Source organism: Eublepharis macularius, chromosome 5, assembly GCF_028583425.1.
Source record: "Eublepharis macularius isolate TG4126 chromosome 5, MPM_Emac_v1.0, whole genome shotgun sequence".
Lineage (NCBI taxonomy): Eukaryota > Metazoa > Chordata > Lepidosauria > Squamata > Eublepharidae > Eublepharis > Eublepharis macularius.
The window spans coordinates 90,094,671-90,120,029 of record NC_072794.1 but is presented as its reverse complement, the minus strand read 5'-3'; the positions used below and the strand labels follow the sequence as shown (position 1 = coordinate 90,120,029).

At 40.7% G+C, this 25,359-nt stretch overlaps 1 protein-coding gene across 1 annotated transcript in view; it reads right to left on the bottom strand.

Moving 5' to 3' along the window:
• Positions 1-25,359, bottom strand: part of AGBL4 (AGBL carboxypeptidase 4) — a 2,119,283-nt gene that overhangs the window by 1,248,667 nt on the left and 845,257 nt on the right. The window contains exon 5 of the mRNA XM_054979842.1: positions 7,832-8,048. Coding sequence (XP_054835817.1) covers positions 7,832-8,048 — 217 coding nt within the window. The remainder of the gene's footprint in view (positions 1-7,831; positions 8,049-25,359) is intronic.

The window sequence follows — 25,359 nt, the reverse complement described above, 5'->3', positions numbered from 1 at the left end:
GTCTCTGAAGAACATTATCTTCTTGAAAATCAAAAATGGATTGGAAAACATTTTCATAAAAATTTTCTCTTGCATTGTTTGGCACATATATTGTTGCTAGTGTGCAAATCTTACCTTCCAGGAGCCTGATTTTCATAATCATATATCTTCTGTCAGAGTGTCTTAATTCTTCTGTAACATTTATTTGTAAATTGCTTATAGCAACCGCAATTCCTTTTTTAAATTATAAATTCTTAATAAACACACAAATACATAACGAGCAAAAAACAGGAACAAAGCCCCAAAGAATCATGGAAATTGTAATATAATACAACAGGAAGGGTGGACAGTCCTGTGCTTCATCTGCCATTGTAACTGAATCCCTCATGTGCGTTGTCACTGCTTGCCCCCCTCCGGCCAAATCGGAGGGGCCTTGAGCCCCTCAGCCCCCATGTAGTTCACTGGTTGCCTGGGGGGCTCAGCACCCCTGGCCAAATCTGGGGGGGGTACTTGAGCCCCTCAGCCCCCCCCCCATAGTTTACACCAATGCCTAGACACTTAGGGGACAAGCCTGAAGACAGCAGAGTTTGGGGAGGGGGGATAACTCAGTGGAAATGTGATGCCATAAAGCCTACTCTCCAAAGCAGCCATTTTCTCCAGGAGAACTGGTCTGGAAAGTAGTTGTAATATGGGGAGATCTCCATTCCTGGAGGATAACAACCCTACCGTGCAAAGTTATCAAATTTGCATTTATCCTATATGTTTAAACATTGAGTCATTATACTATGATACATGTTGAAGCACTCACAAAACTGATTCAAAATGTCAAAGTCCAGTGGTCACGGTAAATTCACATTGATTTTACTGTGTGAAAATATTATGTGACTCAGCTGTAAAGGTTTGTGTCATTCATTTGGCAGTATGTCTTGAAAATGAAATGGTTCCTAACATCATTACCTTCAGATTTTCTTCACCCACGTCAACATTTCTCTAAAAATGGATTTTTGACATTCAACCATTTATCTCCATACATAAATTAAATACATTAAAAAGTACATTTTATTTATCAAATAACCTTACTATCCTATTTTTCAGGCATCAATTGATTAATTACAAATAACCAGCAAAATAAATATGGTTTGTAATATGCTTATATCCCTTTTGCCTCAGTTTTCATACCTAGACAGTTTAAAGAATCAGTTCACTATTAGGAATGTTGTTTCTCTTCTTACATTGCTCCTGTTTTTCTTAGGTGACTTTGGAAAATCTTTAAAGGACTATTGCTGCAATTCTAATGGCACTTTCCTGGGAGTAAGTCCCATTGAATAACATGGCACTTACTCCTAAGTAGACCTTAGAATTGTTCCCTGTACTGACATTGTATTGAAAAAGACTTTCAGGAGTGATTCCTCCTCAATTTTGTGTGATTTCTTTTGTAAGTATGTATAGAGTACAGCATGCTTAGACTCCTGCCTACAGCAACAGATATATAAATATATCAATTTCAATAGTATTTATATACACATTGCAGCCTAAGACTGTACTTAAAACTTTACTTAATCTTCAGTTTAGAATAAAGTTTTATCCTATGATATTTCTAAATCTGTAAGAAAATTAGGGTTATATTTTGTGGGTGTCGGATTTTGCTGAAAAAGTTGCTGATTTCAGGTTTAAATTCTTCATGGAAACAATGTTTCAAAAATTCAAGCAAATAGTATTTTATTAATTACATTGCAAAGCATAAACCTAAGCAATGACAGAACTCATAAGTCATCATAATAACACAAATATTTTAAAGCAGGAAAAATCTCCTTTATAAAAAGCATGGTCATGTTATTTTCTTATGTGAATTTTTAACTCAAGCCTTATATATTGATAGGTATTTCTCTATAATTGTCAGCTAAGGATCAGTCAGATTCATCACAGAGTTTCACAGGTTTCTTAAAAATAACAAAATATCTGTTCTTGATTTTAAAAGAGAGTGCTGCATGGGTATGACCACTATCATGGATACTGTGCCTGGTCAATTATTTCAGTTAAAATATTTGGAGTGGGTCAACCTGCTCCTTCCAATTATAACGTGATCTTTAAATTGTGCATGTCAGGCAATGGAGTTCCATTCATTTTAACAGACTATGTACTACTTCATACTCAGAGGAAGAGGGCATCTAAATTTAAGCTAGATCTGTGCTTAATGACTACGCTTAGCACAAAATATCTGTGAGAGAGCTGTTGAATTTTTGAAGGCAAAGTTTTCTAGTAAAGAACACCCAGAGATAATTTCTCTCTCTCCTGAAGTAGATGGTCCTTAGCTCTTATTAACCTAAAATGTATCACGGACTCCTAGAAAGGAAAAATTCAGGCCACGTAAAACCAAGTTGAAGTTAACCATGTAGTCTTTAAGTCTCTTAATCGTTATCAAAAATATCATCTCCCTGTGGGCAGTGAAACACTTGAGCAAGACTGCAGATTTCACCAGTTACTTAGCTAAAACAAGCTGAACAATTAAACAAAACTTCCTTTGATGCACTTAATCTGACATTTTGGTAAAATCTAAAGCTAGCAACCAGGCTTTCAGGAGGGAATTCAAATGTCATATAAATATAAGCACTAAAATCTGCTCCTCTAAGTTCCATACATTATTGTAAACAATCCATTCAAATCCAACTAATAGATTTGGAAACTGCCTCTGGAACACCTCCATTTCAATACAACCTAGGTTTGTTAAATGTCCATTTTTTTTAAAGAATGACACTTTGTAAATGTCGTCCCTAACTCCAGATCATCACTATCTTATTAAATACATCAACTATCCCTTCCTCAGGACAAATTATTATACAGTCTGACTCTAATATCAATTGAGGTAACACAATTATGTAGTGATCCTCATTTTTGAAAACTTTGATTTAGCAACTCTTTTTCCATTTGATAGTCAATCAAACAATTATGTTAAGTGTTCTACAGAAAAGGAGTGACCAAATTTCTGAAAGATAAAGAAAAATCCATTCTACAATACTGCATCAGTTTGAATTGCTCATGCCTTTCTTTACCAATGTTGCATCATTTGCTTGTCCTTGGGTACAATCAAGCAAACAGTAAGTGACAAAAAGATTGTTAACTATCTTTATACGAATGTAGAAACAGCATCACAGCCAGCTGTATTAGGATTATACAAAACCAGCTTGTATAGATTGACAGTAAACATCATAACACACAGTCCATTCATCATTATTCCCTCCAGCAGGTTTTTCTGCCGTAAAATGGGTCATAACAATCTGCAGTTGATTTTGCTTTCTTATCCCAGCAGAGCTGTTAAACTCAAACTCTCTTGCATCAGTTGTGTACCTTTTTTCAATGTGTACAGAATGGGAAAGTGAAAGTCAAAGGGGAGGATAAACTACCAACTCGACTCATTTTTTTGTTTTTCTTAAAAAGTCTAATGATACAGTAAATTGTAATCAAATACACTGCCATGCCATACACTTTGGTCACAGACAAAGAATAATAATCTGAGGGAATGGTTTCCATATATAAAATTACCCCCTGAATAGCCAAGATTTTGTGAATGAAATATAGTCATATTTATTTCAAGAAACTATTCTAATGGTTACATAGTATTTGGGATTTGTGATGGCTCACTCCAGAATGCTTTTTTATGGTATCAATAATATACAGTTTCTTCACTATGATGTTTGTATAACCACTGGGGAAGGAAGGTCATCTGAGTCTTAATTCTATATCTGCTTGGTATAAGACAGTCATCTAAACATAACATGAGACAGGTTTTGTATTTTTATTACGTCCTTGGTCACCCTTGATATTCTGAAGTCTTATCTCTTGGATGACAAGAGGATCTAAGACTATCTTTTAACAATTCAAATGAAAGTCCAGTTGTTCATGGAAAATGGCAGTACAAGTTAGAAGAAGAAGAAAAAACCACACTGTGACAGAAGAGGGGCACAAGAGCCACACATAGGCCCTGCACTGCTGATGGCCCAGTTGAGTTTAAAAGCAACTGGGGTGGGGCAGGACATGGCTACAGTGAGCAGGGCAGTTTCCTCTTCCTCAGGTTGGAACCTGATAAAAGACAACTGGTAGAGGGGGAGGGCAGACTACCAAGGGAGGACGGCACACAAACAGTAGTCAAAGCCTTTATTAACAGCAGACACCTGCCCCCTCCAATAGCCCATAGAAGAATTTAAAAACTTATGCTGTTGGATCCTAGAGTTCATACAAGAAAAAAAATCCCTTCCTTTCTTTTCTCTCAGCACAACCACCTGCAATGCCTCAAAGCTGAGCTTACTCCATTAGTAGAGGATTTTCAGGGGACACGGGGCTACTGGGAGATAGGAAAGGTGGGGGAAATCATCTTGTGTGAGTTCCTTCTATTCATGCTACCACAGAATCCAGCATGTGATATTGACAAGTATACTATAGGTTATATCTTGAAAACCATTTTTGTTGTCTCTGCTATTCTGCCCAGTATAATAACTTCTGCAGTAATACTAATAAACAATCCATATACACAATCCGCATAAAGATTGTAATACTAATACACAATCCATGTTATACTAATATACAATCCATATATGGGATTGTGCAATGAGCGCTACTGGGGGTGGTATCGTATTTGTTTTTTATGCTACTGGTTTTATCTGTTTCTTATGTCTTTTAAAATGATGTGATCTGCTCTGAGCCTGCTTGTGGGGAGAGCAGAGTACAAATTCAATATTGCATTATTATTATCATCATCATCATCATCTGTCTTTTTGGAATTATGTCACTTTCACCTCCCTAATAATAATAAATGTTCAGTTCAATTTGCATTGGAGGCATGAAAGTTTTCTTAATTACATCTTTCCTTATATACAGTGATTTTGGTTGTCATAAGAAGATAATTTACAATGCAATCCTATGATGAGTTACTCCAGTCTAAGCCCATTGAAGTCAATGAACTTAGACTGGAGTAACTCTCCATAGGATTGCACTGTTACTGTACTAGTCGCTTTAAAGTAAAGTTGCATACTAAATAAGTTGCTGAAAATTTTAAAGAGATCACCATCCACACAGTCCCAAAGTGTTCACACCGTTACCGATGACAGCATCAACCATGGGACTGCAGAAATATGCATACACTGCAGCATTTGTACAACCAGTCCAGTGTTTCCATTTGAGAAACTGGGACCACATAATACACCTATTATGCTTAAGTTAAATACATTCATATTTACTGAGATGAATTTAATACTGGCCAGTTACTGATGTTGCTTAATTAACCAATGGATATAAATTAACTTTCAAATGCATTTGTAATAGCCAGACAAAATTCTATGAGTATGTATTAAATACAAGTAAGCAGTTTTTTAAAATGCCTTCAAGTGTTCTACATATCCAGGAAGCACATTTCCAAAGATATTCAGCCAGTGGTAACAGAACAAAAATATCAATAGAATGGTAACCAACGTGTACTCCACATGCTCCTGTGCTTGAAAACAGTTTATTTTCAAGATCATTTGGCACATTTTTAATGTTCAAGGACTCTCTGACAACTAAATCACAAATGGAATTAATTGCAAACTACCTTGAAGCAACAGGAAAGGCTGGTTATAAATATTTTAATTCATTAAATAAATAAAAATAAGAAAGGCATCATCTTCATGCTCACTGTAAGGAAATGTGCAATTTGACTCTGTTTGCTAAAATTATCTTAGATGAGAATGGATTTTCTCAAACATGAATAATGTGACCTGTGATGCCAGATAGCTAAGGGAAAAAATCCCCAATCTCTTAAAACTAAATTCTTAGAAGAAGACACTCTTCCAGTGCAATCCTATAGAGAGTTACTCCAATCTAAATCCATTGACTTCAATGGGCTTAGACTGGAGTAGCTCTCCATAGGATTGCACTGTCTGATACTTATGTCAAATGGTCAAACTATAATTAGAAAGCCTCAAATAGAGAAAATTCAGGGAGATTTTAAGACCATTAAATTATTTGCAAAGATTCCACAGTGAGCAAGGATCAACCATTTTGGGGGCAGAGAGTTAATTGTAATAGCAAAATTCCAAGTAATTCTATAGTAGACCTTCATCATTTACAGCTTTGTGACTCACAGTTTCTCTTATTAACAGTCGTGATTTGACTACATGACATAGTCTCAATTTTGTTTTTACTCCCACTGCACCATCATTGTAATCATGAAATTATTCAATTTTGTGGGAAATCTGATTTTTTTTTAACTGTTGGGAAGCAGCAGAACATTGCTTCCCAGTGTTTGCCAATTTTACCATTTACAAGAGTTTTTATTTATTTGCCAATTTCACTATGGCAAAGATGAGGGCAGGTATTCACACAAGACAACTCAAATATTCTATAAGCCTAGTGTAAACCCTTTGCATTGAGTCTGTAGCTCTTTGGATTTCAAAGAGTCTATAACTCTTTGGATATGTAGAACTAATGGAATTCCAATGTGATTGTTGAACATAATCAATGTTTACCATTTGCAGATATATCACAGATAATATTGGCTAGAACAGAAAGTACAGGCATTCTTTCAACATAACATATATATCTGCCTAGAAAGGAGGGAAAGATGAGTTTTACATGTCTATTATAAGAATCCTTGTCAATGGCTTGGATCCACAGGAGCATTTCTTTCCGGGGGTGAGTACCCCAAGCACCCTGGACTTGCCACAGACCCCTTACCTGCAAACCAACAGCACCTCAGCAGCAGGCACAGAGAGCCCAGAGGAGTTGATGCAGCTCCAGCCAGTGGAGAGGGAGAAGCCAGTCAGGCGCGTGCTGCCTAGCCAAGCCTTAAAGGGCAAAAGGCATGCACATCTACTTGGGATGCTAATGCCCTACCCAAGTCCTAGGGGGAACCAGCAGCAAAGTTTACCCTGGGGAACTGGGCAGAACCCAAGAGGCCAGGGTGGCTCCTTATGGGCAGAGGCAGCCAAGCCACATTGCCTGGAAAAGCCCTGCCAGCTCCATCCTGCAGGAAAAGATAAGGGGGCAGGGAGGAATGAGAGGACAAACACCTGAGGGTGCCACCAGCTGGGTTACATCTAGCTCCACCCTACAAGAGAGAATAGGAGAGCAGTGAGAGTCTGGGATGAGAGAGGAAACACCTGAGGGCATACCTAGCTGGAGGGTATCAGGGATAGGGCAGAGCCTGGGAGGAACAGAGGGGGAAGTTGGAAGAAGCCCTATAAAGGCAGGCTCAGTAGGGAGCTCATGGTGGGTTGTGTAGGAGGGTAGAGGGGGGGGGTGGAGGCAAGAAGCAGAGATGAAAGGAAGCTTGACAGGATGAGCAGGCCTGTGAGTGGTAGAAAGGGAGCAAGGGTGATGTATACCTCCCTCCCTTCCTTCCACAGAGCTGGAACCTATGCTGTCCTTGTCCATGCCTGGGAGCTGTAGTTCAGGCCCACTGGCACTCTGTGCAGCTGAGCCCATGCCAAATCCTGACAATTTCTATGAATGGAAGAGTCCCACCTGTAGAACAAGCCTATCTTACTTCCCCCATCTCAATGCAGCTAAAAATGCCATTCCCACCCCAAATGCTGAGACCGTGGACTGGATTAATAAAATCCAAGCCACAAAATTCTCACTTGTTCCATTTAGTTTTTGGAAGCCACTTGATGGCAATTTTCTTCATGCTTTCCAAGTTACAGACAATTTACTTTATATAAAGAAAACCAGCATTTGCATATATTTGAAGCTGTGTCATATATTTGATAGAAGCAAAGAGTATGTATGTGTGGCTCCATTTCATGAGATGATGAATGCTGCTGTATTACCAGTTGGCAGTGGCACCATCCACAAGGCAGTATTTGAGTGGATTATTACTTACCACACTACATCCCAGAAACTCTCTGAAAAAGTAGTCCATATTCCTCTTCTGTAGATTATCAAGGTAGTGTTGAAGCCGAGTGTATGTGTATGGGTAGCAGTAAGCAAACTGGTAAACATCCTCCTCCAGATCAAAGCAAAAAGCAAATGACATAACATAGTTTTTCCTGTGATCAGGACAGCGGTAGTAATACACGTTTTTAGGCGGCAGCCTTTGCCTGAAAGATAAAGACAAAGGCCACAATCAAAATCCATGGACTAGATTAAAATTTAACAGTGAACTCAATGGAATTATATTTCAGAGTCATTCACATTGTATTAAAGGGGGAGAAAGAAATCCAGCCATTTCCAAACCATTTGGTGCTAAATTTGATTAAACATGCTAAAAATGGTACAAGGTTTCTGAGAGAATGTCTGTCAAAAGCCAGTCATTTTGAAAACAGAGATTGACTCTGCCTAATCTTAGCAAAGAGGAATTTAGCTACAGATGCACACAGACCAAAGTTCTCTTATTTAAATTCAAATTAAATTTTGGAATCTGTAACAATGGATGCTCTTCCTACTGTGGTTTTCATATTATCATTTTATGACATATGCACACCCTGCCATCTCTGTATTATATCTGATGTTACATCATTTTTTTTTTATAATGGGAAATCAACTTTCTTCCTGCAATTAGGGGGAGGAACATGATAAAGGTTTTGTGATATTTTCAAAGCAGTAACAAAGTACATAGACAGATATTCTCCTATCCCCTACATGCAGATATATCCCAGCCTCATGTCATTGAAATAATTTAATGTTATACTAAGCAAAAGAGTAAAATGTGACTACAGGAACAAGTTTGTGGATAATTTAGAAAACATAAAACCTAGACAAGGTGTAACAGCAAGAGAGTTTTGGAAGTTTCAACTACACTTAAGGCAAAGTGTTTGTGTGTGCGTGCGTGCATGCGTGCGCATACAAACACCTTAAAGAGTGGAAATTAATACATATTTTATGAAGAAGAATAAATTTCTCTCTTCTCTGAAAAAACTTTTGCTTGTAAAAGTGACTTTCATTCCAGGAAGAGTTGTATTGTGGGAATAGCACAACAAACAACCTTTAAAATATTTATTAACAAAATAAATCCTCTATAAGGCAAAATTTAAGATTGTGTAAATAATAGCAAATACTTATCAATTATTATCTTGGTTTGGGATTAGCTCTTCCAGTATTAGCTGAATGTACCAAAAACGACAGCAGCAGTCTACGTGTTTTCCATCACAATGATGTACCTACTGCAAAGCAGCCACAAAATAACTGCTAAAATTGCAACAGACTATAAAAGAGAACACTTGGATCTGGATTCAGTCATCAAATGAATAAACAATCCTCCCCCACATTTTAAGGTGTGAAGCTAAAGGGAATGAAACACAACTCCTATGACTCCTATGACTTTAATTACATTAATCCTATGACCTTTAATTATTTGAAAATTTCCCTTTTTGTTATCTTCATCCTTTCCCTTTTACATAATGGAGCCAGATATATTCAGATTCCTGTAAAAAACTGAATATTTATTGGTATTCCTGATAGCCAAATCCAGAAAATACTGAATTTTATTTTAGTTCCCACCCCTAACCATAACGTAAGTTCAGTTATAATACAGAGAAGGTGGGAGAAAGCTGAGGAAATAAAGAAATGAAAACCAGAGCAGGAAGACTATCCAATGCTACAGCTTCCAAAATTTAATCTGAAAGAGAGAACCTTAGTCTGTGTTGTATCTTTCGTAATTTCACCACTATTCAATGCAATTAGGTAACAGTCTTGAGAGAGTGGGTAGAAGATTCATTCCCTAGGCTGTCTGGCTGTAGATGAGAGCTTTCAATCTACCTTTATCTATTTGAACAAACTCCATAGGAGTCTTGTAATCAAATACAAAAATTCTCCAATCCTATTTGGCAAAAACATGCTGTTATCCTGCAGATGCTAGGTAATTCAATTAAGCAGTACCATAAACAGGTCCCATCTAATGCTTGGGCAAGTCAGCAACAGTCATGCAACAATGGCAGGGAAAACATAATATGATTTCCAGACACTGCAACAGTAATGTATCCTACTGTAATAGTTCTAAAAGCAGGCTACTGCAGAGGATCAAGTTTGGCCTTTTATTACTAATATGAAACAGAGGGCAGAAACCTCTTGTTATGCAAAATGATGTTTTCTAATTAGCAGTAGTTAAGATGTACGTACAGCAAAAGCAAAGTCTTCCTGAAAAATATTATATAGAGCCAATGATGCAATTAATTAAAGCCAAAATAAAAAAATGGATGTTGCTATTTATCCTTAGTGCTCTAACTCTTGACCATCAATACATGAAGGGATTCACTCATTATTGTAGTTCTTTGTGAGTTACTTATGTAGTGCCAACTGAGGATCCTGATGTAAAAAAAATCTACGCAAAGGGAAGGAGACAGATAATTTCTGATTTTACATAAGTAGAAAAGAAACAAAAATTACAACCAGCTGTTTTCATAAAGCAACCTAAGCTATTAGGTTCCTGAAATATCTTAACATATTCCTACCACCACCAACCCTTACTCTGGCATACAATCCCTCATTGGATCTCAAATCAAACAGATTATATGGTAACTGTATTGTTGCTCCCAGGCCTCAAAATGCAATGGAACAAATGATTGTTGCTGAAGTGTCGAACTTCATTTGCTTTAAATTGGCAAAGGGAGAGGGAACAAGTAAGAAAATGCATTGAACAGAAAAATCAAAATATAAAGAAGAGCTAATTTTTATATATTGGCTCCTAGTGCAAAGTATTTGCTGCTTCCATCATTTTTATTTAATCCTTACTGAAAATGTCTGAAGACTGATTTACACTTGCAGCACAATGAGGTGGCAGATTGCCAAGGTGATAGTATGGGACGGCATTACTCTAGGCAGGGATGGGATTACATATTTCCTCCACATTAATCTTTATAAGTGGAAAATTAGTATAGCATAGCTACTACCTCTCATATTGATGAACTATTTGTTTTAATTTGCAGAGATTCTTTTTACACAAGTAAATGCTAAAAATGCAGATCTCTCCACCAGCAGTGTAAAGTGGTATAGCCATTCTACCACTTCAGGACTTCACTAGCACAGTTTTCTGCCTATGTAGAACAAACCTGAGTGTGCCATCAATTCAGTTTTGATAGACCTGCTTACTCATATTTACTCTTAGAAGTCAAATGCTTGCTTTAACACCCTGTTTTCCTTTGAATATTAAGTTTAATTTTGAGAACTGACATTATGCTATCCAGGGTCTTTCATAGGACAAGATTCTGTCCTTATTACACAGTAAATGCAAATTCCAAGAAAAGGCTCAAACTAGAGCTCCCAGTCCCCCAGTAGGGGCAGGGGATCCCCCTGTCCCACCCTCTGCCCCTCCCCCACTCACTTGGCTGACAAAGGGGAAAAGCAGGGGGACGGGCCTCTCAGGGCAAGCTCCCAGTGCAGCAGAACGACATCACTTCCAGGAGTGATGTCATTGTGCAGGCCACGGGAGTACTCCCATGCTTTGCGCTGGGACAATTTGGGCCCTAAATGAGCCAATACTTTAAGAATCAACCCAGTGTGAAGTGCAGGAGCACTCCTATGGCCAGCGTGATGATTTCATTCCCAGAAGTGATGTTATCACACCATATCTCCAAAGGGTAACTGCCTGGTTCCTCACCCCTCCTGCCAGGAGGGTAAGGGTACCTAGCAACCATAGCTCAAACTCTTAATTCAAAACATTGGTTCCTCTTAAATATAATTGTAATGGGACACATGAGGTTGTTAATCTACTCTTGTAATGCTTAACACTTGGTCAGTGCTAATCTGTTTATTTATTTATTTTTAATTAGATTTCAATTTATATACCGCCCATCCTCGGGGGCCCTGGGCGGTGAACAAGTTAAAATCAATAAAAACAAGAAAACAATAATACTAAAATCAACATACAAAACAATAATGAAATAAATTAACCAAGTGCAATAGTAGGAAGAACCCCCCACACACACACCCCAAAGGTGGGAGGCCAACATGGCACCGCCCCCTTCAACCACCGAATGCCTGGCAGAACAGCTCTGTCTTACAGGCCTGGCGGAACGATAATATGTTCCACTGGGCCTGGGTCTCCATTGACAGAGCGTCCATGGCTGGGGCCAGGACTGAAAAGGCCCTGGCCCTGGTTAAAGCAAGGCGGGCTTCCTTAGGGCTGGGGACCACCAGTAAACATTTATCCGCGATCGAAGCGGTCTCTGGGGAACACACAGGGAGAAGTGGTCCCGAAGATATGCCGGTTCCCAAGTCAAATGCAGAAGGACAGTGGCGGATTCCGCACACGTTGTATAATGCACTTTCAATGCACTTTATCAATAGTTTAAGGTGGATTTTTTGTTCCGCACACAAAAAAATCCATTCCAAATGATCTATAAAGAGGATTGGAAGTGCATTATACAATGTGTGTGGAATCAGCCAATCAGAGTTTCAATACCAACAAGACATCTTTACATACAGGAGCCTAATCAGATTTAGATCTTATCTGCGAATTAAAAAGGAAGAGCAGGAGAGAGGGAGGGAGAGAGAGAAGAGCCAGAATTCTAGATAAGGACAACCAAGTTTTTGATAAGAAAAACACAATGTTTGATTCTTGCGTTAACCTTTATGTCCTAGACACAATATTGTTTACTCGTTTCTTCTTTTTGTTCCATGCTTGCTTGAAAAGGACACCCACACACTGTGGCAGCAGCTGCTTCTATTAATTTAAAGCTATTACAAAAATTAAAATTAAACCCAATTACTTTGGCTGGTTTATAGCTAGAGAACAGCTTAGTCTGATTGTTCCCTCTGGTTATGGACAAAACAATATTACTACCTATAGGCAGCTGCCAGTGGAATACTAATATGTCTCAGGCCCGACAGGGATAGATTCAGAATATGAAATTTAACTGCATTTCTGAGTAGACAAATAAAGTACATATCTTATCAGAGATTTACAGAAATCTCGCTGCCCTTTTTTTCCCTGTAGGTCATAGTATGAGATGGCTAAAATTAGAAAGCTGTACTGGAACATATTTGTTGTTGCAGAACATTTCCAGGAAGCATATAACTGAAAATGCTCTGCTGCTAACAGATACTTAAGTGTTTGCCTGCCTGCTTCTTGATTACTATTTAAGGAAAAGATGCATACATTTTAAGCTTAAGAATAGACATGGGCACAAACAGAATTACAAACGGAAAAACAAATGAACAGGCCGCTCGGCTGCTCGCGAACGGGCTGTTCGGGAGGCGCAATTCCAGCCGAACAGGTGGTTGGCGCAAGCTTCATTCGTTGCGCTCAGCCGCTGTTTGGGAACCCAGACACTCAGGCGCCTTCAATCAATTGCCTCGGCAATGGAGGGAGGGAGTGCCTGAACTCTGTCTGCACTCCCTCTGTCTCCCTGGACACCGCAATCAAAGTCCAACTTAGCTCGATGGGCAGGTCTTCCTTCCAACCGTGGATCTGCAAATTGGTAACAATTGGTAACGTGGCAGCAGAGACCGGGGGGGGGGAGGGAGGGAGGAGGGGGTGTTCTGTGGCCATGGGAACTCCAATCTCATCCCTGCAAACCCTGTTAGGCAGTTCTGACTGCCAACCACAGACTTCCTGCATTTCTCCATGAGACCTCTGCTTATAAAAGGGCACTGTGCTCCCAGTTCTGGCTTTCACTTTCAGCAAGCACTGGCGTAGGACAGAGCTGTTAATAGCCTTTTGGGAGAGAGACAGGAAGATTGCATTAGAGCTGGGATTTTTTCTGTGTGGTTAGATAGGGATCTATCTCTCCACTGGTTCCAGGGCTGCAGTCAGGCTCTGGGGCCAAGCTCAGTGGGCACCTTGGCTGAGGGTTCACATTATTATCAGTGCCTGATCTAATCAGGCTTCTGGGAGTGCTGCTGGGCTAGGGCTCTAGCCCCAGCCTCTGGTTCCAGAGCTACTGCCAGGCCCTGGAGCCAAGCTCAGTGGGCACCTCGGCTAAGGGTTCACATTATTATTAGTGCCTGATCTGGTCAGGCTTGTGGGTGTGCTGGGCTAGGGCTCTAGCCACTCCCTTTGGTTCCAGGGCTGCTGCCAGGCCCTGGGGCCAAGCTCAGTGGGCACCTTGGCTGAGGGCTCATGCTATTACTATTATTGTTATCAGTGCGTGATCTGTTCAGGCTTGTGGGTGTGCTGGGCTAGGGCTCTAGCCCCAGCCTCTGGTTCCAGGGCTGCTGCCAGGCCCTGGGGCCAAACTCAGTGGGCACCTTGACTGAGGGCTCACCCTAACTATTAATATTATTGTTATCAGTGCCTGATCTGGTCAGGCTTCTGGGTGTGCTGGGCTAGGGCTCTAGCCCCAGCCTCTGGTTCCAGGGCTGCTGCCAGGCCCTAGAGCCAAGCTCATTGGGCACCTCGGCTGAGGGCTCACATTATTATTAGTGCCTGATCTGGTCAGGTCTCTAGGAGTGCTGGGATAGGGTTCTAGCCCCTCCCACTGGTTCCAGGGCTACTGCCATGCCCTGGGGCCAAGCTCAGTGGGCACATTGGCTGAGGGCTCACAGTGTTCTCTCCTTTTCTGTCCTCCTTAATTCTAGTTTGGTGGCACGAGTCTTCCTGTTGTGGTGGCCGCCATGGGTGGTCATGGGGTGAAATGCAAAGGCAGTCCTCCTGGTTTCTTGTGGAAAGCAGTACTGGATGTGGCTTGGAGGCAACAGAGAGTACTCCCACTCCCCCAGATTCACCTATGGGGGCTGTGAAGGAGGCCAAAGAGGTCTTTCCACTGGGGGGAGAGGATCTCTCTCAACATTTTGAGGAGAAGGTTGGTGACGGATACCTGGAGGAATGGTTTGTGTTTTATGAAACATCCCTCCCGACCCTATCCCAAACTCTCGGTGGTGTCCCCGCCTGCAGCCCACCCCTCACTCCATCATCCGTGGCCAGCTCTGCAGCACAGCCTGTAACCATTCATTATCCTTCCCCTGGGATAGTTAGTGGTGCACATTTCAATGCCTCTGTATGGAGGCACTTTTGGGCCCTTCCTAATAACCCCCGTGTGGTGCCATGCTGTGCCTGTGATGTCCTGGTGCACAGGGGCAAAAACCCTGTAGTTGAGCTGCACGGTGGCTCTATCTATTGCAAACGCTGTGCCCTCTGAGCAGGGGGGAATAGGTCCCTCAACTCATGTCCTTTCTGCAAAGGCAGGAAGGTCGCCGATGTCAGAAGCTTCTGCTGCCCCATTTCTTTCTCTTCCTCTCTTGAACCACTCTGAACCGTCTGAGCAACGTCTCCTGTCCCATCCATCCCCTCCTTTCTGTGAAGGCAGGAAGGCGGTTGGTGACTGGTGGTGCCGCCCAAACTGTTACTAGTAGTGACCATACGACTGCACAGGTGAGGTGTCTCAGAGCAGTGTGGAACTGCTCTGGTCCCCCTCATTTCTTGGGGCTGCTCGTCCCTCTTTCTACTTTTCCTTCTGTGGAACCACTCCGGCCCTACAAACGACCTCTCCTGTCCTGCCCATCCCCTTCTTTCCACGAAGGCAGGATGGCAGGTCATGTCAACCACCGCTTCACGAAGGACTATCCTGTTACTGCTCGCTCCTTGGTCATGAGGGACAGCTCAGCTGTGATTGCACAGCTGATTGTATTGTATAGGGATACTGCATGGTTGTACAGCATGTACAACAGGACTGACTGGACCCCTTTGAGCCCGGTGGGAATGTGTCCTGCGACTCCCGTCCTTTCCACAAAGACAGGAAGGTGGGCGATGGCAGCTGCTGCTGCTGCCATATTTCTTCCTCTTCCTCTCTAGGACCACTCTGACCCCTCCCAACTACCTCTTGCTTGGGAGCTTTCTATTTCCTGGTCCATACCTCTCCCTCCCAGGTACTGCCATGCGTCCCTTCCCAACCACTTGCACCAGCCTGTCTCCTCCTTTCTGTGATGGCAGGGAGGTGGTTGATGCCTGCAGCTGCTGATTTGGGGTCTTCCAGGCTCTGTCACAGGATCTTCCAAGTGCAGCTTGTCACCACGCCTGGAACCCCTTCGTCCCCCTCACCCACCCTGACCACTTTGTGTTCCCTCTGTCTTCCTCTCCCTCTCTGGTACTGCCACAAGTACCTTCTCCACCATTTGTACTGCCCCATCCCATCCTTACCATGATGGCAGGGAGGTGGGTGATGCCTGCAGCCGCTGATTCATGGTCTTCCCATCCCCCTCACAGGATCTTCCAGGCACAGCTTGTTGCTGTTCCCGGAACTCCTTGGTCTCCCTGTCCCTGACCCCCCGGTGGCCGCAGTCACCAACCACCTTGCTGCATAAGCGGATACTTCATCCACCTTCAACCCAGAGGCCTGGCGGGCGGGCACTTGGGGGTTGCTGCCAGCAGGCATCCAGACCCCCTGCCCCCAAGAGGGGAGGTGTCCCACCACCACCTCCCCGAGCCTACCAGGCCCAGCGGCTGCAGTCCTCACCCACCTTGCTGCATAATTGGATACTTTGTCTGCCTTCAACCCAGAGGCCTGCCACCCATGAGAGGGGAGGCAGCCCACCTTCAGAACCACTGCATGGGGGCCAAAGTGAACTGGGAAGGGTGGTCCATTTGTGATTAATGGGAGTTTCCTGGGGGCGTCAAATTTGGGAATGTATAACTCTGATATCCATATTGCAATCTTGACCAAACTTGGGTGATGGCTGGAAAAGAGCCTGCTGCACATTCCCTGTGAATATGGGTTCTCTAAGTGCTAAGGGGGTCACTTTGGCACCGACAAACAACGGACACTGAACATGTTCATTAATGGTACATGTTCAGTTCCGTTCATCTGTTCGTGTTCGCCGTTTGGAATGAATAACAAACAGCCTGTTCGGGTTTTTTTACCTGTTCGTGCCCATGTCTACTTAAGAACAAACAACATTTCAGCATGAGGTTGAAAGGACCCCATTTTGATATTTTAGAAACCCTCAAATCAGAGTCAGCACGGGGACTTCCGGATTGGGATCACGGTGGTCTGACGCAGCTCAGGGAGCTGGGCTGTCCAAGCTGCTGTTTGTCTGGGCTGGTGGGGTGGAAGATCTCCCACGGACCCCTGCTCTCAGGCGGAGAGCAGGCTAGAATGCATGAGACCCCGAGAGTGCATAGATCTCGGCTGAGGGGGGGTTTTACGCAACGAACTCCCTCCCAGTCTTGAGGTCCCGCTCTGAGAAGGGTGGCAGAAATCTCTGCAGCGGCTTTGAAGTCATTGATTTGGCATAAAATCACCAGACCCAAGCTTCAGCAACTAAATTCGACTAATTTGAGCAATCGAAACAGTGATTACAACCCATAAAAAGACTTGGCAAGGTAAAGAAAACAAAAGCGGAAAGTTTTTAAAGGCTAATTAACTGCATCCCGGCAAAAGAAGTGCTAGAAAAGAAGTTTTTATAAAAGAACTAGATCGGGAAAAAGATTATTGTTTACATACCTGTGGTCCAAAGAGATAGCGAACTGTGGGAAATGAGAAATATCGTGAGAAAATAAATGTGTTGAGAAGGGGAAGCAGGAAGTGCGTCAAAAACGATAGAGCTGTGGGCTTGAAGCGGTCCTGAAAGACGAGGCGGAAAAGGAAGCGCTCCATCTTGGAAGAGGGTAAGGGCACGGCCTCATCGCAAGTGGAAGTGTGCCATCTTTGAAAAGGGTAAGGGCAAAATTACGGACTAAAAACCATAGAGAAAAGACGCCCACCATTTTGAACAACTAAAGTGTAAAATTGTGAAGAAAGCTTGGAAAGTAAGCGTTTAAACTCTAGAAATAAAATACCTAAGCCACGGAGCTGCAGAAGAGAGCGGACTCATGGGAGCGAAGGAAATCAAGCCCCACGATGTCAAAAAAAGACTGGCAGTCGGTGCTTGACAGCCTTAATAAAAAAGTGGTGGATGGTAATAAGGAAATTAAGGACGTTATACAAGAGATGGTGAAGGACCTTAAAGAGACAATTAAATCCAAAGTGGCGGAGCTAACTAAAAGTATTGATGAGGTCAAGAAGGAGTTACAGATGACACAGCAGAAAGTTAATGAAGTGGAGGAGAAGACAGACAAATTAACCACCTCATTCAAGACAGAAACCACAGGTTTAAAGAAAAGAGTGGCGGTGATGGAATATAAATACATGGAGAGACAACTTAGATTTCGAGGTGTCCCGGAGGAGGAGGCGAAGTCAGCCCAGGAACAGATACTGGAAATACTTGCGGGATTTTTGAATAGAATGGTGGAAGAGATTACAGGTTACCTGGATGTGGCGTACAGAATAAATTCAAGGTATGCAGCCCAAAAGAATCTACCAAGAGATATGATTGTGCAGTTTATCACAAGAAGAATGAAAGAAGACATCATTAGCAGGCAATTCCAAAATCCACTGGTAATTGGTGGGAAAAGGGTGAGATAATGAAAGAGTTACCCAGAAGAATTTTGTTGGAAAGAAATATAGAGAATTGGTGCAAATTTTGAAGGAGTTAAATATAAGATACAGATGGGAGATCCCAGAGGGCCTGAGTTTTGAATTTCAAACAGTCAGAAAAACTATCAGATCGCAACATGAGATGGAGATGTTTCTGTTGGACAATGAAAAAGACTTACCTAAAAGACCAAGAATTTGATTATGGAGTGCAAAGTGATATCCTGGAATGTAAACGGACTAAATTCACCCTCTAAATGTAAAACTATTTTTCATTGGCTATCTAAGCAGCATTGCAACATAATTTGTTTACAAGAGACCCATGTTAAGAAACAAGAAATAAAATATTTTAAAAATATCAAATTAGGAAAAGAATTTGCTGCTGCATCGAAACAGAAAAAAGGGGAGTTGTTTTGTATGTCAAGGAGGAGCTGCAACCTAAAATGATATTCAGTGATTCAGAAGCTAGATATGTTGCAGTGGAAATTATTTGGAATTCCCAAAAAATACTAATGGTAGGAATTTATGCACCAAATGGAGCTAAAGACAATTTTTTCAAAGAGTTACAGAAACAATTAGACGGAGTAACTTATTCACAAATAATCTTGGCAGGTGATTTTAATGGAGTTGTGAATATACAGGAGGATAAAAAAACGAAGGGTACTCAAAAAAAAAGAGGACTTTTGCCAAAATCTTTTTTTGAAATACACAACCAGGAAAATTTGGAAGATGTTTGGAGAAGAAGTAACCCCAAAGTCAAGCAATATACCTACTATTCGGCGAGACATTCATCGTTGTCAAGAATTGATATGATCTGGGCTTCTAAGGATTTGACAATATGGTCTAAGGATGTAGAAATAATGCCTAAAATAGGATCAGATCATAATCCAGTTATGTGGAAATTTGGAAAGCGTATTAAAAAACAAAGATGGAGAATAAATGAAGACCTGCTGCAACAAGAGGGCAACATAGAGTTGTTACAGAAAGAGACCAGATTTTTTATACAGTATAATTTAAACAAAACTTTTCCAACATATAAAGTGTGGGATACATATAAAGCTGCTATTAGAGGAGTTCTAATGGATCTAAATGCAAGAGATAAGGGAAAAAAAGAAGAAAAGAGGAAAGAAATTCAGGAAAAAATAAAAACTAAGGAGATACAATTGAAAAAAAGACCAGGGAAAAAGAAATGGTATCAAGAGATAAAGATCTTGCAAGAGCAACTAAAAGCAATGGAGAATAAAGAACTGGAACGGGAATTGAAGAAACTAAACCAAAAAACATTTGAAGGCACTAACAAACCCGGGAAGTATTTAGCATGGCAACTGAAAAAGAAAAGAGAAAAAAGGGTGATAACCAAAATTCAAGAAGAAGAAAAAATGCTTATGGACCAACCAGCCATAAGTATAGCATTTTATAAATTCTATGCTAAATTGTATCAAAGCAAAGAGGTAAACTTAGACATTATTGACCAATATTTGAGCAAAATTAATTTACCCAAGTTATCAGAGAAATGGAAGGAAAGATTGAATGCTGAAGTAACAGAGACGGAGATAAAAGAGGCAATACCGTTGACTAGATTAGGGAAGGCGCCAGGTCCGGATGGAATAATGGCAAAATTTTATAAAACAATGGCAAAGGAAGTGGTGCCTTTCCTGAAAATAGTGATGAATGAGATCTTAAAAGGGCAAAAGATTCCTGAAACTTGGAATGAGGCAAATATAACATTGATTCCAAAAGAAGATCAGGACTTATGTAATGTTAAAAACTATCGACCAATTTTGTTGTTAAACAATGATTACAAGATATTTGTGAAAGTATTGGCGGAGAGGCTGAAGGAATGGCTGGTTGAATTTATTGCAGAAGAGCAAGCGGGATTTTTGCCAAACAGGCAGGTTAAAGACAATTTAAGAACTGTAATAAATGCAATTGAATATTATGACAGACATTGTGAGAAAGAAGTTGGTTTCTTTTTTGTTGACGCAGAGAAGGCTTTTGACAATTTAAATTGGAATTTTATGTTCGCCACAATGGAAAAGTTACAAATGGGAAAAGAATTCATCCAAGCAGTGAGAGCAATATATAAAGACCAATGTGCAGCAATTGTAGTAAATGATGAATTAACTAAAAAACTAGATATAAGGAAAGGTACAAGACAAGGTTGCTCACTATCTCCACTGTTGTTTATTATGATTCTGGAAATTCTTTTGATGCAGATACGAGAAGATGATGCCATAAAAGGTATAAAAATCAAGGAATTTACCTACAAAGTCAGAGCTTTTGCAGATGATGTAATGGTTATTGTAGAAGACCCAATTCAAAATATGCCGAGATTGTTGGACAAGATAAAAGAATTCGGTGACCTAGCTGGATTCTTTGTTAACAAAAGGAAATCAAAGATACTATGCAAGAACATGATGAAACAAAGACAACAAGAATTAATGGAAATTACCAACTGTGAAGTAACACATAAAGAAAAGTATCTAGGAATAGAACTTACTGCAAAAAACATTGATTTATTTAAGAACGACTATGAAAAGCTATGGCAGCAAATAGAGACCTAATTAAATGGAACAAATTAAATATGTCATGGCTGGGAAGAATAGCAGCAATCAAGATGAATGTGTTACCACGGATCATGTTTTTGTTGCAAACAATACCGATAATAAGAGATAATAAATAATTTGAAAAACGGCAAAGGAAAATTTTGGACTTTGTATGGGCTGGCAAGAAACCTCGAGTGAAGATGAAAGTTTTATGTGATGCTAAAGACAGAGGAGGACTGCAATTACCAAATATCAGATTATACCATGAAGCAGTATGTTTGGTGTGGTTAAGAGATTGGATGTTGCTGGAAAATTGCAAGCTCTTGACTCTCAAAGGATATAAGAAATTGTTTGGTTGGCATGTATATCTGTGGCAGGACAAATTAAAAGCAGATTCTATGTTTCTGCATCATTACATTAGACGAAGCCTCTTTACAGTTTGGAAAAAATATAAAAAGTATTTGGGTGAAGGAATCCCCATGTGGGTGGTACCATTTGAAGTTATCGATCCGAGAACTATATATAATAAAGAACAGTGTCTGCCATATAAAGAGATATTGAAAATGGAGCAAAATATGATAAAGATTAAAACAGAAGAAGAATTGTCTTTTCACTATGGATGGTTTCAATATAGACAGATTAAAGATTTATATGATACGGATCGTCTAAAATGGGGGCTTAAATTGAAAAATTCAGAATTGGAAGAAAATATACTTCAAGAAGGCAAGAAAATTATATCTAAAGTTTACAAGATATTGTTAAAGTGGTATACAGAAGACGAAACTGTTAAAGTTCAGATGGTGAAATGGGCCATTAATTGCAATAGAGATATAATGATGGAATCGTGGGAATGCTTGTGGAAAAATACATTGAAGATTTCAACTTGTACCAATATTAGAGAGAATGTATATAAGATGATATACAGGTGGTACTTAACGCCGAAGGAAATAGCATATGGGAATTCCAAAATGTCAGATAAATGTTGGCAGTGTAATAATCATGAAGGATCATTGTATCATATGTGGTGGACCTGTGAGGTAGCTAAGCAGTTCTGGGGAGATATTTTAGAAGTTATTAATGAAATTTTACAATTTTCAATAAAAAAGAACCCAGAAATGTTGCTGCTGAACTTGAATATGGAAGAAATCCCTACGCAATATAGAACATTATTATTTTATATGACAACAGCGGCAAGATTTTTGTATGCACAGAAGTGGAAAACACAAGAAGTACCATCGCTTGAAAATTGGATACAAAAATTGCTACACATGGCAGAAATGGACAAAATGATGAGAAGGTTGAGAGATCAGAATCCAGAAGAATTTTTCAATGACTGGGGGAGACTAAAACAGTATTTAGAGAAAAAGTGGGACGTAAAGGGGGAATTATGGTTGTTAGAAAATTGTTAATTTTGTAGATTGGAAGTGATATGGATCTTTACTAGAGAAGAAGAAAGATATATTATAATTGTTATTATTAGAATGAGATTAAGCTATACTGAAATTATTAACATATTAACCAGTATAATAATATATTAGGATATGCAATAAAATAATAGAGAAGTAGGTAATAGATTTTAACAGAGGGTTGGAAAACTGTTGGAAGTCCTAGATAAAGGGGGAGGGAAGGGGGGTATTAGAAATAAGGGTATTAATGGAAAATGTGTAATTGCAATTTATACTCACCCAATAAAAATTTTATATAAAAAAAAAAATCAGAGTCAGCACTTTGGCTTGCTGAGATACAGGTCAAGGTCACACAAACTCTTCTCAGCCATTAAAATCAAGTCTAGCATGTTTGTGTATCAGGAGTATGTACTACTTGCAATCTTCCTGATACATGGAAGTTACTATGTTGTGTAAAAGGAGCACTATGTTGATTTTACACACACATACACCCTCTGTACTATATGAAAGCCTGATTATTTCAGGGTTCTGGATCACTTGTACCAAAGATGATAATCTATGTATTGCCCCTTTCAGACAACACATGGAGACTATAAGTATCAGGCCATGTACTGTGATTGCTAGCCTCCCAATATGTGTGGACTGGAAAGTAACCTGGTTTTGGAAATAACGGCAAGTTCAAGGCTTAGGTCTTCCTTTCTTAAAGCCCCCTTCCCACTCACACACCTTGGTTTAAGCAACTATTTATTACAACAGGGAAATTACAGTTTTGCACATGGTTTAAGATAATCCCCATCCCCAACTCCTTTTCCTCCACAAACCAAAGGTCTGGTAGTCAGTGTCCCAAAAGTGCTGTTTTCCTGTTTAAGCTGGTCCAGCTGCAGTCCCTCAGAAACAGACTGCCAGTGGGAAGTACAGTTCTCAGGGTCTCTCTTTTCAGCATCTGAGAGAAGTAATCAGCTCCATTTCAAAGATAGATGGTCTGGGGGCAAACTCTTCCTGAAGATGTGATGTCCAAAAAGAGAGGGCCTGAACCAGACAAAAGCTTCTTCATCTGAGACTTTCCAGTTCCTCAGTACACGGAGAGATCAGATTGAATAGGCCCCTTGCCCACCCTCTCCCAGTTCTCTCTCTTTTTTTTTTCAGTCACAACTACACACTCCTCCTAGTCACTAGTACGCACTCCTCCCAATATGCAAAGTAAACAGTTTCATTACTCTACCCAAAGCATATATCCTCAAAGCTCTACAGGAACATCTGCAAAAGGCTAGTAGCTGAGGGGAATGTTTCTCACAAAACTTCTAGCTTCCTATGGAAATACAGACTTTGGATGCAGCAGTTTTCTCTGTGAACAAACAACACACTGCTACTCTATGGTTGCAAGGGACTTGGCACTTACCTTGGACTGGCGGCATGATCTCTGTTCGCACATGCACTCTGGCACCTGTGTGAGGACTTCACTCCCAGAAGTGACATGATTGCGCCAGCCACAGGAGTGCTCCTGTGCTCCTGATTCAGCCCATTTGGGGCAAAAATTGGCCCCAAATGAAGCGTGGGAACGCTCCCGCAGCTGGTGCAATGATATCACTCCTGGGAGTGACATCATTGCACCTCTTGGGAGCATGCACAGTGCATGTGTTCCTGGGGTGCCTGCTGATGGCAGGCAACCTCCAGGGGCTTGCCATCTCCCACTAATCACTGGTGGATTGGTGGACAAGAGTGTAAACCCCTGGTGGGCACCTGGGAACCCTATGCTATTCTCTGAGTAGATTCCAGCTACCAGGCATGTTACTTTTTGGTTTGCTTGCACAGGATTTGTTCATCAGCACAGTTATATACATGTTGCAGAGTTAAGATCTTGGAACCATTTTGTTTATTTTTTATATTTATTGGTTTTAATATGTGCATGTGGGGTGGATTACACCTGCCCCAATGGGACAGGGAAGATATAAATATTCAAATAAATAAAATATTTTCAACACCAACTAGGGTCAACGTTTTCTAAGATGTTTTCTAAGATGATTCATTTCCAACTGTTTGTTCTACTTTCAGATAGGAAAATGAGGCTGAGCATAGTTGTTTCCTTAAAATAGATGCAACTGTTAAGCCAGAAATGTATTCAATGCCACAAAAATAGAGGGACTAGGGGAGCAAATTACCTGGATATTGTTAGAAAGTCTAGGAAACCAGGCATGCTGCATGCCTCACAGAGTAATCAATGCAATAAATGTTGGTCTGCTCTGACCTCTTAAATCCTGGCTTCTACAAGGGAGCAATGATGAAGTAAATTGTACTGATCTTAGTGATACATACTTTATCCCCTTTTCCTCTTTTTTCCTTTCCTTCTTAATTCTGTGTTTTTTAAAATCTTCGTTAAATGCGTAAGAGGGAATCTTTGTCCAGGAACTCATAGTGGTTCTTGGTTTCCCTGGAGTTACATTCAGATAGTTTTGTTCAAATGCAAATAGACATTCTTTAGGATCTAGACCTTTCTCAGTCAGACCAGGGCTGTTCCCACATGGATTTTTTTCCTTCTAAGCTTCCTTACTCCAGCAGTATTTCAGGGGGCATCCATGTGATGCCTAGGTTTGCCAATCAAACAACTTGTGGGAGTTGTAGGCGGTGGGAACATGCAACATAGACAAACCCAGTGCAAACCCAGAAGTTATGTCAGTCCTTTGTGCGATGGTCTAGGACAATGAAAACTGTATGGTTTATTGTAGAGTTTGGGTGGAATCCTAGAGTGTCATGCCAATGTACTGATGTAACTCCTGAGCTTACATTGAAAGTGATGTTGCAGCATTGCCACAATGCCTATCCCCTCTTTACCCCCTGCCACTCTACTGAGCAGAAGCAGGCACCCAGGAGACTTCAACACCCTAGCAATGCCATCTTGTTTGTTCTCTTTCATTGTTTTCCACTGTTTTGTTCTGATCTTTCACAAATGTGCTTTGATATGCTCTTTTTGGAAAGATTACAGCTAAAGTTCCTTCGGATGTCATGGAGATAGGGAGCTGCATGTTTTTTTTCAGTTCCTGCCCACATTGGTGCTATTTTCCTTAACTCAATCCCTGTGGAAACTATTTACCTATTCCACTTGAGTGGTTTTAAAAA